This window comes from Mastigoproctus giganteus, chromosome 6 (genome assembly GCF_048544385.1).
Source record: "Mastigoproctus giganteus isolate SK-2022 chromosome 6, ASM4854438v1, whole genome shotgun sequence".
NCBI classification, from domain to species: Eukaryota; Metazoa; Arthropoda; class Arachnida; order Uropygi; family Thelyphonidae; genus Mastigoproctus; species Mastigoproctus giganteus.
Window position 1 is genome coordinate 60,216,419 of NC_143580.1, and position 15,245 is coordinate 60,231,663.

Sequence of the window (15,245 nt, forward strand, 5' to 3'; positions counted from 1 at the left end):
TTGCCTTGTCCTCAGTTCCATCTATGGCATTTGAAATGCCACACTTAAATGACTTGACAACGATCTCAATCTTGATATTATCCCAGGATATTTTCATCCAGGTACAAACTTCTCCTATAGTTGGTTTCTTCACTCTTACTGCTGGTGTCAAATTGTCCCCAGAAGACTTCATCCATTCGTCTCTCATGGCAGCTTTGAAGGGTTTGTTAATGCTGACATCAAGTGGTTGGAGCTGGGATGTCAAACCTCCAGGTATGACGGCAAGTTTTGTTTTTTGCTCTGCAGCAATCTTCTTTGTGTTTTTTGTTATGTGTGCCCTGAACTGATCAAGCACCAATAGGGCAGGTTTGTGTAAGAGCCCACCTGGTCTCCTGCTCGAAACTTTCTCAAACCAGATCTTCATCCCATCCTGATCCATCCAACCCTTGTCATGAACATGGACAATCACTCCTCGAGGAATGTCTTCTTTAGGCATTGTTTTGCGTTTGAAAATCAGCATAGGAGGCAGCTTGGTTCCGTCGGCACAACAAGCTAGAACAACTGTATGATGGCTCTTTTCATGTCCACTTGTCTTCACAGTTACAGTTTTCACCCCCTTCTTATCAACAGTTCTGTTACTTGGGACACCAAATTGAAGGGGGACTTTGTCCATATTTGCAATCTGTCCCAACTCAAACTGATGTGTCTTCCGACATTGAATGACAAAACGATGAAATTCAAGGACCTTCTGCTCATAGCTTTCAGGCATCTTTTGGGCAAGTCTGGTGCATGTACGCATGCTTAGTCCATTCCGTTTCATGAACCTGAATCACCAATTGTGTCATCCTTTGAAATCAGTAACTTCTTTTTCATCAGCAATTCTTCTTGCCTAATGCTGAACCATCTTTGTGGACACAGGAATTCCATTGCCCTTTGCTCTTCAATCTATATCTTCAATTCCCTCTCTAAGTTAGGCCATTTTGCTGGCTTGCCTCTCATGGCCTTCTTCTGCCGTGGCATTTTCAGTAGGGTTTCTTCTTCCCGTAGCCAGTCTCGGATTGTTTTCTCAGTTGGAGGAGGACCAAACTTACGTTCAGCAGCATGATTTCCATTCACTTTTGCAAACTGGATCACTTTTAACTTGAATTCAGCACTGTACGAAAATCTTTTCTGAGCCATTTCTGGGCAGAACGTGGCAAAACTTAACCTAATATACCAGTAACAAGTGCGAAACAATGAGCACAAAGACAACAAGCGTGAAAAAGCGGGAAATGCAAGTCAAAACTACAACCACTGTATAAGACGCACCCAGTTTTTAGACCCCAAATTTTTCGAAAAAGGGTGCGTCTTATACATGGGGAAATACGGTATATGTGATTTTTACAAATGTACCTTATTTTGTAAACAGTGTTTATTTTTATTTTATTAGCTGTAGATAATGAATTACTGTGTAAGAAATGATCACAGTTATTAGTGATGTCTAAGAAATGCCAGAATACTATGGAGAATGGTGTGCTGGAAAATGGGCACCAAACTGATAAATCTGAAGATGATCCTTTTGCAAAAGAGAAGTTAAAAGAAAAATTAACTCCTCTCCAATATCAAGTCACTCAAGAAGGATGCACTGAAAGGTTTGCTGAAGCTTTTTTTGGGTGGATTAAGTTGTGTAATGTAATATTGTTATAGACTCTCTTGTATAGCTTTTTTACTGATTGTTTGTATTGGCTTATATGAAGCAAATGTTCTATAAAGTTTAATGCACAAATTGTCATCACAGATTATTCCATATATCATAATTTAACTGTATTACATAATTTTTAATTATGATGGATGGCTGTAGTGTATTATATATATAAATAGGATACATATAAATTAATGGGTGACATGGAAGCCTACAATAGATATAAGCTGATCTGTAACCAAGTCACAAAGCTGATTAGGCAGGCAAAGGCAGATTATAAAAAATCTTTGGCAAGGATGCAAAGAAAAACAGCAAAGAATTCTTTACATATGTAAACTCTAGAAGGAAGGGGATGAATCAGATTGGTCCACTGGATATCAATGGTTCAACTGTTGATGATCCTGCTCAGGTGGCTAACAAACTAAATGAGTATTTTGCCTCTACATTCACACATGAGGAGTTATTCAGGGAGGGGAATGCCAGAGGTGAACTAAACTCTGGCAGTGAGCTAGATGATTTTGTAATACCTGAGGGGAAAGGGGAAGAGAAATTGTTGAAGAAAAACATAAGGCACCTGGGTTGGATGGGATCGATCCAGTTAAATTAAAGGAGGCAGCAAAGGAAGTAAGCAAACCCTTAGCCATAATTATGAAAGCTTCCTTGGACTCAAGGGGAGGTACCCATGGACTGGAAATGTACAAATGTGACCCCAATTCACAAAGGAGGATCAAAGGGCGACATAAGTAATTATAGACCTGTTAGTTTAACTTCTATTCCAGGGAAATTAATGGAGGCACTGGTTAAAGAAGCATTGCAGGATCATCTAGACAAGACTTCGGTTATAGCTCAGACACAGCATGGGTTTTTTAAGGGGAAGTCTTGTCTGACCAATTTGATTGGATACTATGATGTGGTCACAAAGCAACTGGATGCAAAGAATAACATTGATATCATATATTTGGATCTTAGAAAAGCCTCTGATACTGTTGCACATGGAAGACTGCTGCACAAATTGGAGCAGTGTGGCATTGGAGGCAAATTGCTGCTATAGATTAAGGGATGGTTGAGTGGGAGAAGACAGAGATTGATAATCAATGGACACTGCTGTTTGTGAACTAATGTTATTAGTGGAGTCCCCTAGGGTTTAGCGTTGGGTCCATTGTTGTTTTCTGTATTTATAAATGATATTGATGATGGCATATCAGGCTTAATGTCCAAGTTTGCAGATGATGCAAAGGTTGGCAGGGCTGTTAATGACACTAATGACAGTACGCTGCTGCAACAGGATCTAGAAATGTTGAGCAGATGGGCTGAGGGGTGGAAAATGAAGTTTAACATTGAAAAATGTAAAGTATTATATATGGGAAGCAGTAACCCCCAGAGTAACATATAAACTGTGTGGTACTATACTGACAGTGGTAGAGAACGAAAAGGACCTGGGGGTAATTGTGCAGGCAGATATGAAGTTTTCTGAGCAGTGCAGATGGTCTGCAAGGGTAGCCCATGGTGTCTTGTCAATGTTATATAGGAATTTTTCTAGCAGGGATAAGGAGGTGATTATCCCCTTGTATAAGGCAATGGTCAGGCCACACCTTGAGTACTGTATACAGGTCTGGAGGCCTCATTTTAAGAAGGATGTAGAGCTGTTGGAACAAGTACAGAGAAGGGTAACAAGATTAGTGAATAGAACAAAGGGTTGCTCTTAGGAAGAAAGGCTTAAGTTTTGCAGATTAGTGTTTGGAAACTAGGCACCTGCGAGGTGATCTGATTGAGGTGAAAAAGCCTTGAATGGTTTGAGCATGATCAGTGCTGATGCTCTTGCTCAGAATAATCACCTGAGAGGGCATAAATTCAAATTGAGGAAAGACAGATGTAGGATATATGTGTGGAAGTTTGCCTTTAGCTAGCAGGTAGTTGATTGATGGAACAGACTTCTGTCTTTTGTTGTGGAAGTTGATAGCCTAAATAAATTTAAGGCTGAGCTGGACAGATATTTGGAATGAATGGAGGGGTGAAATTGGAGTGGGTTTTTTTTTTTTTTTTTTGGCTGATGCCGCATAAGCTTGCTTTTTTGCATCATATGCCTCTACTATTGCTAATATCTTGAATAATACCACTAAACAGTATTCATATGACATTAAGATAGCGCAATATACAGGGTGTTTCAGTTAAACGTTTCAGAACTTCTAAGAGGGGTAGGGTACATCCTGACAACTCGAAATCATATAGCAATGTGGGGTCGGAAATGCTTTCCTGAAGCGGTGTTGAACACAGAAGCACCATTAAAAGAAAAGAGACCGTAAGTGAGAAATCGTTTTAATAATACATGAAAAGAAGCAAAAGGTACATGGATTAAAGTAAGTGTTCGAAGTTTCTTCAACCTTGTATTTCTTTCGCACAGTGGTACCTTGGAAAATGTGCTACAAATCCCCTTTTTCCTGCTGAAGTGTTGTTTTCCGATGAGGCATCCTTCACAAGGGAAGGAATTTTCAACACGCATAACGACCATATCTGGGCGGTCGAGAACCCGCATGCAATACGACGTCGTGCAGCACAGATTCGATTTTCGGTCAATGTATGGGCCGGTATTATGGGAGATCACCTCATCGGACCTTACCTGTTACCGTGTCGTCTAACCGGACCTATCTACTTGATCTTTCTGCAGCAAGTATTGCCACAACTTTTGAGAGATGAACAGATTTCTGCATCGATGCAACAGACAATGTGGTTCCAACACGATGGAGCACCTGCCCATTATAGCGGAGATGTTCGTAACTACCTGGATGTCACATTTGGTCAACAGTGGATAGGACGTGGTGGTCCCGTGCGTTGGCCTGCTCGGTCACCCGACCTATCATGTCTTGATTTTTATTTCTGGGGTCATATGAAATCGCTAGTTTATGACACCCCTGTTGACAATGCTGAGGAGCTGGTTGCAAGAATCGCAGTAGCTGCCGAAGAAATTCGCCTGGAGTATTCCAGAATGTTCGGATGTCCATGCGTCGGAGATGTGAGGCGTGCATTGTAGCCCGTGGAAGAAACTTCGAACACTTACTTTAATCCATGTACCTTTTGCTTCTTTTCATGTATTATTAAAACGATTTCTCACTTACGGTCTCTTTTCTATTTATGGTGCTTCTGTGTACAACACCGCTTCAGGAAAGCATTTCCGACCCCACATTGCTATATGATTTCGAGTTGTCAGGATGTACCCTACCCCTCTTAGAAGTTCTGAAACGTTTAACTGAAACACCCTGTATTTATTTCATGAAATAGAAGGCACCATTTATTTATATGTTCGGATTGACTATCAGTTCTTTTTTTTATGATTTATTCTTGTTAAGGTGCAGTGATTCAGGTACTTGCTTATGTTAATGCCAGTATGAATAATACTGTTAATTTTAGCACTTTTAGAGATTAGTCAGTTATGGTACCAGAGTATGTTAGAAATATTAAATGGATCGTAGCTACGAGCTCTCTGGATTTACAATGGAGAAGCATCTTTTTACTCAATTTGACCCCCCCTCTCCATCTCACTATTTTAATACAGTTTGTTTGAAAGAGTTTCTTCATTTTTTTTATGGAAATAGGTTTTCTTCTGTCTTTTCTTTCCATAAAAAATTGTAAAACCATATTAGAATTAGGTTTTTAAAATACTGTGAAATTCTGCTTGTTTTCATCAACAAATTGTCTGTTAGGTACTAATCTACATTGCAAAATAGAAATGTTGGATGATAGTCTTGTTCTCTGTACCATGTGATCATTTCATTGTAATTTATGTCTTTTAGTAAGATGAAAAAGAAATGACTCGGTGTTTCAGAAGACGCACTTAAGATTTTCCATGTATTGTGAAATATGAAAAATGTAATATGTTGGCCTTTGTTTACTGTATGTAGATATGCTTTTTAATTTCAAAAAGAAGGAAATGATTTCAACAATTTCATCTGATGCATCTGAAGTAAAAAATGATTTTGAAGCATGTGCACACATGTTAGCTGTCTTTTGGTTAAATGGGTAGCTAGATTGGTAGAATAGTGACAACCTTGATAAGTCTTTAAAAAAAGAAGTTAGAAGTGGTAAGAGTCATATGAGTACTTTACAAAGTTGCCAAATTGGAAAAAGACTATGAGAAATGACTAGCAACTGGCACTGACTCTTGTTTAAATTCACTTCATGATCGAAAAGTTACAAACAAAGACAAATTGAACTCAAGAAAAAGAACTTCTTGAGAAAGCAGTCCTAAACAGGTCACACAAGCTGATCACTGTTAGGCATGTTATCCTTACTCATTTAGAACATCTGTTCATGTTCCTCTTTTCTGGCTTAAAAAAAGCGTTTTTCTGGTTTCTTTTACATGTTATGCCAACATTTGAAAATCCAAACATAGCTGTTTAATTCAGTGTACCTCACATCCAGGTATTCAAGTCATTATTCCTAGATATTTTGAAGAATATTATGTGCAAATTTATCATACTGTCTCATACCAACAGTTTTTAAATCTTCCACTTCCATTTTGGAAGTTGATTGATTTAACAGATTAAACCAGAAGATTGATTCTGACTTAGTCATGGGCATTTCTTCTGCCAAGGTCATGGAGACTAAAACAAGAGGCAAAGATTCTCTTCTTTTGTTCAATGAGAAAGTGCTTTATTGCTGCATGTGACTTCATGGTGCACAGGCTACTATTGAAAAACGTTCTTATAAATGCTGAGGTAGCACAATTTCATCAGTTGGTAGTGCATTATTTTCAAATCTAAAATTTTTTGCGAACAAGTTTTCATTACTCTTGGTGTTAAAAATAAAGAAATTGATCAGTTCTGTCTGTTTTAATTTCACAACAGCATTTGGTAGGTAACCAAATGCTGTTGTGAAAGAAAGTATTGATGTACACTGGTCCTTGGTTGTGGAACTGAAAAGTACGTGAGAAAGCTTGAAATATAACAAATTATCCCAAATGTCCACTAACTGCAACAGGATCTAGAAACGTTGGGCAAATGGGCTGAGAAGTGGCAACTGAAATTTAACATTTACAAATGCAAAGTACTGCATATGGGTAGAAGTAATCCCAAAGAAACAAACCAACTTAGGGTGGTAGAAAATGAAAAAACCTGGGAGTAATTGTGCAGTTAGATATGAAGTTTTCTGAGCACTGCAGACAGCTTGCCGGAGCAGGTCATGGGGTATTGTCAATGATATACAGGAATTTTTCTAGTAGGGAAAAAGAGGTGACTATCTCTTTGTATAAGGCAGTGGTCAGGCCATGCCTTGAGTACTGTGTACAGGTCTGGAGGCCTCATTTTGGGAAGGATGTCGAGTTGCTTAAGCGAGTAAAAAGAAGGGCAACAAGATTGGTAATTTTGCTAGTAGAGAAAAGGAGGTGATTATCCCTTTGCATAAGGCAGTGGTCAGGCCATGCCTTGAGTACTGTGTGCAGGTCTGGAGGCATCATTTTAGGAAGGATGTAGAGTTGCTTGAGTGAGTACAGAAAAGGGCAACAAGATTGGTGAGGGGAATGAAGGGGGTCCTCTTATAAGAAAGGCTTAAGTTCTGCAAATTGCAGTGACTGGAGTCTAGGCACCTGCGAGGCGATCTGATTGAGAAAATGGATATGTATAAGGCGTAGAACGGGTTGAGCAGGCATTAATTCCGATGAGATTCTTCCTCTTGCTCAGATTAATAATCTGAGGAGACATAAATTCAAATTGAGGAAAAACAGTTGTAGTTGAAATTTCCCTTTAGCTAGCTGGTAGTTGATTGCTGTAATAAACTTCCATTTGTCGTTGTGGAAGTTGATAGCTTAAATAAATTCAAGGAGGAACTAGACAAATGTTTAGAGGGAATGGATGTGTGAAATTGGCGCTGCTTTTTTTTTTTTTTTGACTGATGCTACATATGCTTGCTTTCTTGCATCACATGCCTCTTCTACTACTACTGCTACTCTCTCTTTCTTTTTCCTTTTCTTTTCTTTTTTTTTTTTTTTCTTACAGTATAGGTGGTCATTGTAAATAAAAATATAAATAAATCTGCAGCCTAAGCCCAAAAATCAAAACAGTTTATAAGTACTCTATATTGTTTTAAAATTAAAAACTTAGTAAAAACTGACTTCTCTTACACAGATTCCTTCCATCTCTAACACATGCTCTGCTTACATTTAACACTTTCACTGCTGATGCTGCCATATGGTGTTCTCTGGTTTTCAATTGTGCCATGCACAAGATGCTAGTTGGTGCTTTCTGTACAATCATTGATTAATGTGAATGTGTCAATTCTGCTGTAGTTGGGGATGAATTTTTTTTTTTTTTTTTGTCAGTTACTTGACAGAAGCCACCATTTGGCAGCCTCAAGTTTCTTGTTGTCAGGATTGGGCTGAACCATTAAGATACTGAGAAAAAATCTCATCTCAGAGCTCCTTGGTCTCTGGTTCTTCCTAAAATCATCGGTATACTTAGTAATCAATCTAAACAAATTTCTTATTTTCTGTGAAATTTTTTCTCCTAGCATGACCCTGCTACTAATCTGCAGACTGTCAAATAGCTCACATTTCTTGTTACTAATTGAGTGTGAACTGGAACAGAAAAATATAGTGTTGAATCTTTTTATAAGGGGGGATGGAATAATCGCTTATATATTTCATCATCATCAGCCATTTTCAATCCACTGCAGGATGAAGGCCTCTCCAGCAACTTTCCAGTTCCTTCTGTTTTGAGCACTGGCCATCCATTTACTACCCAAAAACTCATGAATTTCATCTATCCATCTCCGCCTTTGTTTTCCAGGTTTTCTTCTAGCTCCTCTTGGGTACCATTCTGTTATTTTCTTAGTCCATCTGTCATCATGTCTTCGAGCTATGTGTCCTGCCCAAGACCATTTTAGTTCTTTAGTTTTGATAAGAATGTCCTTTACTTGAGTTTGCTGCCTAATCCATCTGTTTCTCTTCTTATCTAACAGTCTGATTCCCAATATAATTTGTTCCATTTTCGCTGTGTAGTTCTCAGCTTCTCTTCCATTCTTTTGGTGAGTGCTCAAGTTTCACTTCCATAAGTCACGGTGGGGAGTATACATTGATTCATTATTTTACGTTTCAGACAAACTGGGATATTGATCTCCAGTATGTGACTATATTTCCTGAATACTATCTATCCAAAATTTATTCTTCTCTTGACTTCCAGCCATTTATCGTACAGCTAATAACATGTCCCAGATAAGTGTATGACTCCACCTTTTCAAATTACTGCTCCTTCAATCATTATTTCCCTTTCTGTGGCATACTTGTTCATTATTACTTTTGTTTTAGCCATATTCATCTTTAGTCCAAAATCCTTACTAATTGTGCATAACTGATTTAAGATTTTCCTCTAATTCTTTGGGATCGTGGCTTATGACCACAATGTCATCTGCAAATCATAAATGGTTTAGGTTGACTCCTTTCTGCGACCAGTCTAATCTTCTGAAAGCTTCCTCAAGGGCAGCAGTAAACAGCTTCAGAGATATTGTGTCTCCTTGTCGAACTCCTTTCTCGATTTTAAATTTGCTACTGTCTTTGTCTAGTCTAATAAAGGAGGTAGCATTCTCATATATTTTCTTCAAAAGCATAATATGTGGGGTATCTATGCCTTGTCTTTCCAGTGTGCCCTAAACATTGCCTTATGCTGTATGGAGTCAAATGCCTTTTCATAATCCACAAATGCCAGGCATAATGGTGTTTTATATTCATTTGCCTTCTCCATTAGCTGTGACATTACGTGAAGGTGATCTATAGTTGAGAATCCTGTCCTAAAGCCAGCTTTCTCTTTCGGTTGATTCTCATCAAGTATTCTTTTTAATCTGTTAGTAATGACCCTTGTGAACAACTTGTAGATGTGGGATAACAAGCTAATTGTCTATAATTTCCAATTTCTGATTTATCTCCTTTCTTATGCTGCAAAACTATGATTGCATTATTCCACTCCTTAGGCATCACACCTTTTCTAATGCACTTTGTGAAGAGCCTTGCCAGTTTTTGTGTTATGTCTCTTCCTCCCAATTTTAACAACTCTACAGTAACTTCATCTTCCCCTGGAGCTTTCTGATTCTTCATTTTCTTCAATGCATGTTCTACCTCATCAGGAAGAATATCTGCTATGTTGTATGTGTTGCTAATTTGCAATCATCTTCCCCACTGCTGGCATCATTCCCTCGCTCCTTGTATAATTCTCTATAGTAGTCTTCTGCTATTTGAATTATGCCTTCTCTGCTGTTTATAAGTACACCATCGCTATTCTTCAGTTTCAGTATCATTTGTCTTTCTGTATTACTGCTCATGGCTGCTGATTTCAATCCTTTGTTTTCCCTTAATGCTTGTTCTACTTTTCTTGTGTTAAATCTTCTTATGTCCTCTCTGAGTCTCTTTCTAATGGCTTTGCATAACTCAGTATACTCAATTTTCTCCCTGTTAGTGTTTTTCTTGCTCTTCATTTGTCGTCTTTGGTTCATCATGACAAGTGTTTCTTGACTAATTTTTTCTTCTTTGGATTTCTGTTTCCCTATAGGTTTCTTGGGCTTTATCACTTTCAGAAAGTTGTAATATTCCTCGTTGATATCTTGGTCCTGAGCAGTCTGCAGAAGCTCAAACTTGTTCTTAAGTTCCAGTACATACTGCTTTTTCTCCTCCTCTGTTATCTCAGAGACCTTTGTATTATTTACTTGAGTCAGTTTTTCCTTTCCTACATCTATATCAAGTGTACATCTTACCATTCTGTGATCACTTCCAACATTTACCTTATTCAGGACGGTAACATCATTCACAATATATCTTCTGTTAGTGAGGATGAAGTCGATTTCATTAGTTGTTAATCCATTTGGACTCTTCCATGTCCACTTTCTGTTCACCCTTTTCTTGAAAAAAGTGTTCATTACTGACAATCCTTGAGATTCTGCAAATTCCACAAGTCTTTCGCCTCTTTCATTTCTTTCACCAATTCCAAAATTTCCTATAGTTCCTCTTTCTGTGCTGTTTTGTCTTTTTCCAACCTTAGCATTGAAGTCCCCCATAATAATAGTATAGTGGTTTTTCTACTCATCTAGAAGACTCTCAATTTCGGTGTACATTTCTTCAACCTCTTCATCATCATGGGTCGATGTTGGTGCATAAATCATTATAACCTTTAGCTTGTACCTCTTAGAAATCTTGAGTATTAGTCTTGACACCCTTGGTGATGTACTTTTGAATTCTAAAATGTTGTTTTTTAAATCTTTATGGACCAGAAATCCAACTCCACCTTTACTCCTTTCTCTGTTTCGATTGGTGTACAGCAGATTTCCACTTGATAAACTTATAAGTGATTAATTTCTTCTTGTTTCAGCCAAACCAATGATATTCCAATTCACATTTTCTAATTCCTTTTCCAGCTCTAATATCCTGTCTTCACCGATGAGTGATCTTACGTTGTAACAGGCCAAGTTCAGTTTCCGTGCATGACAGCCTTATATATTTACTCGCATCCAAAAAGAAATCTTGTACATTATATATTTTTTAATTTCTTAGGAGAAACTGCTATTCTACTGGTAGTCCTCTAGTGCAGTGGTCCCGAAGCTAAGATCTACGGACCCTTTCAAAAATCAAAAAAAGTTTGTGGACCCCTGTATACAGTGGCAGACAAAAAACTGCATCACTTGGGAATTTTGCAAATAATGTGTTATGCTACATTGTGGGTTGCAGAAATGTTTGAAATGCATTTGTTAGATGCAATATGTATCTCTGTGAATGAAATCCAATAAAAAGACTGATGCCTAAATGTTATAAATATCTTCCCAAAGGGTAAAATGCGTAATTAATGGATATTTGAGAAATGATGCAAATAGCAATCACGACAACCAAACATACATTCTATTGCATTTACAAACTGAAATGAAAACTGAAGTTTGCGTGATAGTATTATGTACTGTAAATCAGCAAAAATAAGTCCTCAATATTTTGTTGTTCCTCCTAGAGCTGCAATTACAGCTTTGTAAAGATCTGACATAGTGTTAATCAACTTCTGGATATACGGTTATCCAATTTCGTGGTACCACACCCTTACAATGCTCTCCTACAACTGAATCTTACTTGTTGGCTTCTTATGAACAGTTTTAGATGACATTATGTACCAGCAATTTTTAATAGGGTTCAAATCTATAGACTGTTGCCGGGCCAGTCCAACACTAATGCCAGCATTTCGGAGGTATGACTGCACCTTAATGGAGAAAGATGAGGGAAAACATTGGTGTAAGTATGTTTTAAGCCTTATGAGACAAGACAAACTCATCATTAAATCTAAAGAGCATAAAACTTACATGCTGTGTGGCAAGGTGCTGAGTCCTGTTGAAAAATGCAGTTTTGGACGTCCGTGTGGTGATCCCTAATAACGGGTTTCAGGCACTCCTGCAAGATAGCAGTGTAGGTTTCTGCATTCACTGTTCCATTAATAAACTTAATTTGCCTCACCCCTTTGCTTGTTATGCATCCCCAGACCATCTTACTGGTGGGGAATCTTACAATTGGTGTTATGCAGTCAGGATGGCACGCCTCCGATTTTCGTCTTTTGACGTATCGCTTCCCATCTGAGCTATGCAGGTTGAATTTCAATTTGTCAGAAAAGATGGTGTTCCATTGGTCTTTTGTCTACGAAACATGTTTTAGCCCAAGCAAGTCGCTTCTTCCTCGTTTGTTGGGTCAACAAATGCTTCTTCTTGGGCCGATAGGCATGCAGACCACATTCCGAAAGCCGTGGATAGTTGGTGCACTTGTTTCAACACCAGAGGCTATCTTAAAGTCCAGTTTTAGATCAGGAGCAGTAGCATGGCAATCACGAAGGCATAGCTGTTTCAAATATCGATCTTGGGAAGGCATAGTCACTGTCTTACAGCCTGATCCAGGTCTTCTCTTCACATCACCGGTTTCACACTTTAATTTCAGCACCTGGGATACTGTTGACTGGTGTTCTGTCCCCTTCCTGGGACTGAGCAACAGCTACACTTTTTTTTCTTGGTGTCAAGTGAACATATGTAGCCATGCTTATACCTCTTGAAAACAAGATACTAATGAGCGTGTATACCCTTCCATCACCGTATTTATAGAAATGGCTGATGTAATATCTTGCAATTATGTCTGATGCAGTAGAAGCGTTATCAGACGCAATACGTTTGCTTTACGACAAACAATATGACTGTAATCAAACAATATCTTATACGTTTCACTACAAATGTTAATTTTTTTAAGGTGATGCAGTTTTTTTTTTCCCGCCACTGTATATATATGCATGTGTTTCTATGTGTGTGTATATATGTATGAACATGGTTTTCTGAAAAGAAAATTTAAAGTTTTATGTTTAAAACAACTCATTTTATTCTTATATTTTACATAAATATATACTAATAACTTTATCATCAATTTGCTGTACTTAAAATGAATAAATTGACCAGTTACAGAGGTTCCATGAACCCCAGTTTGGGAAACGCTGCTCTAGTGCATGATATAGCATTATGAGCTACATCACAGCTTATCCACATAATGCTGTCCTGGAGAGATTGTGTAAGGCTTACCACGTAAAATTTCTCGCAGCATGGTCTGTGCTCATCAACAGGATTATGTTTGTTTCTACAAGGATAAGATAACTTAAGTAGAAGGGATATTTGCTGATGATATTGAAAAGGGTTAGAAAAATACCTGCTGATGGTGTTCCATTGGTCAATGGAAAATCCTGAGGCAATGCACAGACTAATAGATTAATAGCAGCTGCAGGCAGAGATGAAAGTGATTCTTGCCCTGTTTCCAAATAGGAGATTTCAAGACTTGCTGGGGCCCTCACGGAACAAGCAAATACATGTTTATATTTGCTTGTATGAGGGCCCCAGCAGTTAGGTTTACTAAAAGTATAAACAGCTGCAATATTTGCATATACACTTGCATGTACTTTAATGCTAGGAGCATATAGTAAATAAATTTGAAGTACTGATCAAGTCATCAAATGTTGACATTGTAGGGCTCTCAGAGACATGATGTCCCTCAATTATAAGGGATCCAGAATTTAAATATGAAGAGTGCAATGTATACAGAGAGGAGGAGGGGGGGTTCTCTTAGTTAAATAAAATCAAGGGTAGTGCATCTACTGGACATGGGTGGTCAGTGCAACATTGTCGGTTTGGTGTGACATAAGCACTGGGGGAAAAAACGAGATTAGTAGTATGTTATAGGCCTAATGATTGTGATGAGTATAATGAACTGTATAGACATATAGATTGGGCCACTAAATCAATGTCTTATATTGGGAGACTTCAACTTCCCAGATATTGACTGGACCCTGTGGATTGGTCACTCACACAGTGGCAAGACTTTTGTAGATTTATTTGAATGATTGTTTTCTACGCCGGCTTGTTAGAGAGGCAACAAGAGAAAGCAGTACTCTTGATCTGATTATCAGTAATGACCTTTTTAAGAATCTGCAAATAAAAGTCCCACTAGGTGGCAGTGAATGCGGTGTATTGATGTGGGATTTACTTAAAGATGTAACTACTGTCAAAGGAAAAGCAAAGGGCTTTTGTTTTCATAAAGGTGACTGCAATGGTCTCAGACAGTTTTTAAATTCTCTGCAGTTGGATGAACTGATGATGTTACCAACAGCAAATTCTGAATGTGAAGCATTCAGGGATTCACTTATAGAAGCTACTAGGCTTTTTATTCCAACTAAGCTATACTGTTTTCAAGGCCTAGGGTGCCTCTGTAGCCAGGTGGGCAGGAGCAGCAGTGTGTAGCACACGCTTCTTGATTAGACCGGAGTTCAAGCCCGTGACCACCGCATATCCCCGGAGCAATATGGCCTTAGTTGCTAATGCTCCTAAAAACCAAATAACAACAAAAAGACCTAGACCAGTGGGGCATGACCCCTAGAGTGGTCGCAGGATAAATTAAAGGGGTTGTGGCAATTTTTAAATAAAATTAGTTATTGTGTACATAAAAGCTAAGAAACCTGTTATTAAGATTACTTTTTCAGTAATGAAGGTGTAGAGACCTTACTACTCGAATGAACCCTATTGCCACTCTATTTTTTAGGGTGGTTTCACGTGGGATGCAGGTGACTTTCTTACTTATTGTCCATGTGGATAATTCACCTTAATTTGCTCACTGGCTATGGACACACAGAAAGCAGCTGACTAGTGTGACTTCTCAGTATATATTAATACTTCTCAGTACTACTCAGTTGCTGGACTGTAATCTCCTCATCTCTTAATTCATGCTTCCTACGGCAAAAATTTCTGAAATTGCCTAAAGGCCAGAGGTGCGAATAATGTGGTGGCATTAAATAGCAAGTGTGTTGCACGCATGCTTCATAATTTGGTGCTTTCATGTCAACTTGGATGTGTTTTCATTCTTCTGCTACTTTTTTAAGAATGAAAAAAAAATATATTTTTATGTATTTTACCATGGACAATTGGGTAATCAGAACAAGTTGATGAATGACGACAATAATGTTGTTACAGATACTTCAGAAGCTGAAAGGGTAAGAAATGTATCATGTGAAAATTTGGACACTAACATTATTTCAAGTGTAGTGCAACCACCAATTTCTGG

At 38.2% G+C, this 15,245-nt stretch overlaps 1 protein-coding gene across 1 annotated transcript in view; it reads left to right on the forward strand.

The window, feature by feature from the left end:
- SelR (methionine sulfoxide reductase SelR) overlaps positions 1–15,245 on the forward strand; it is a 61,865-nt gene that overhangs the window by 24,635 nt on the left and 21,985 nt on the right. Inside the window, exon 2 of the mRNA XM_090375176.1 lies at positions 1,409–1,610. Coding sequence (XP_090231302.1) covers positions 1,456–1,610 — 155 coding nt within the window. The 5' untranslated portion in view covers positions 1,409–1,455. The remainder of the gene's footprint in view (positions 1–1,408; positions 1,611–15,245) is intronic.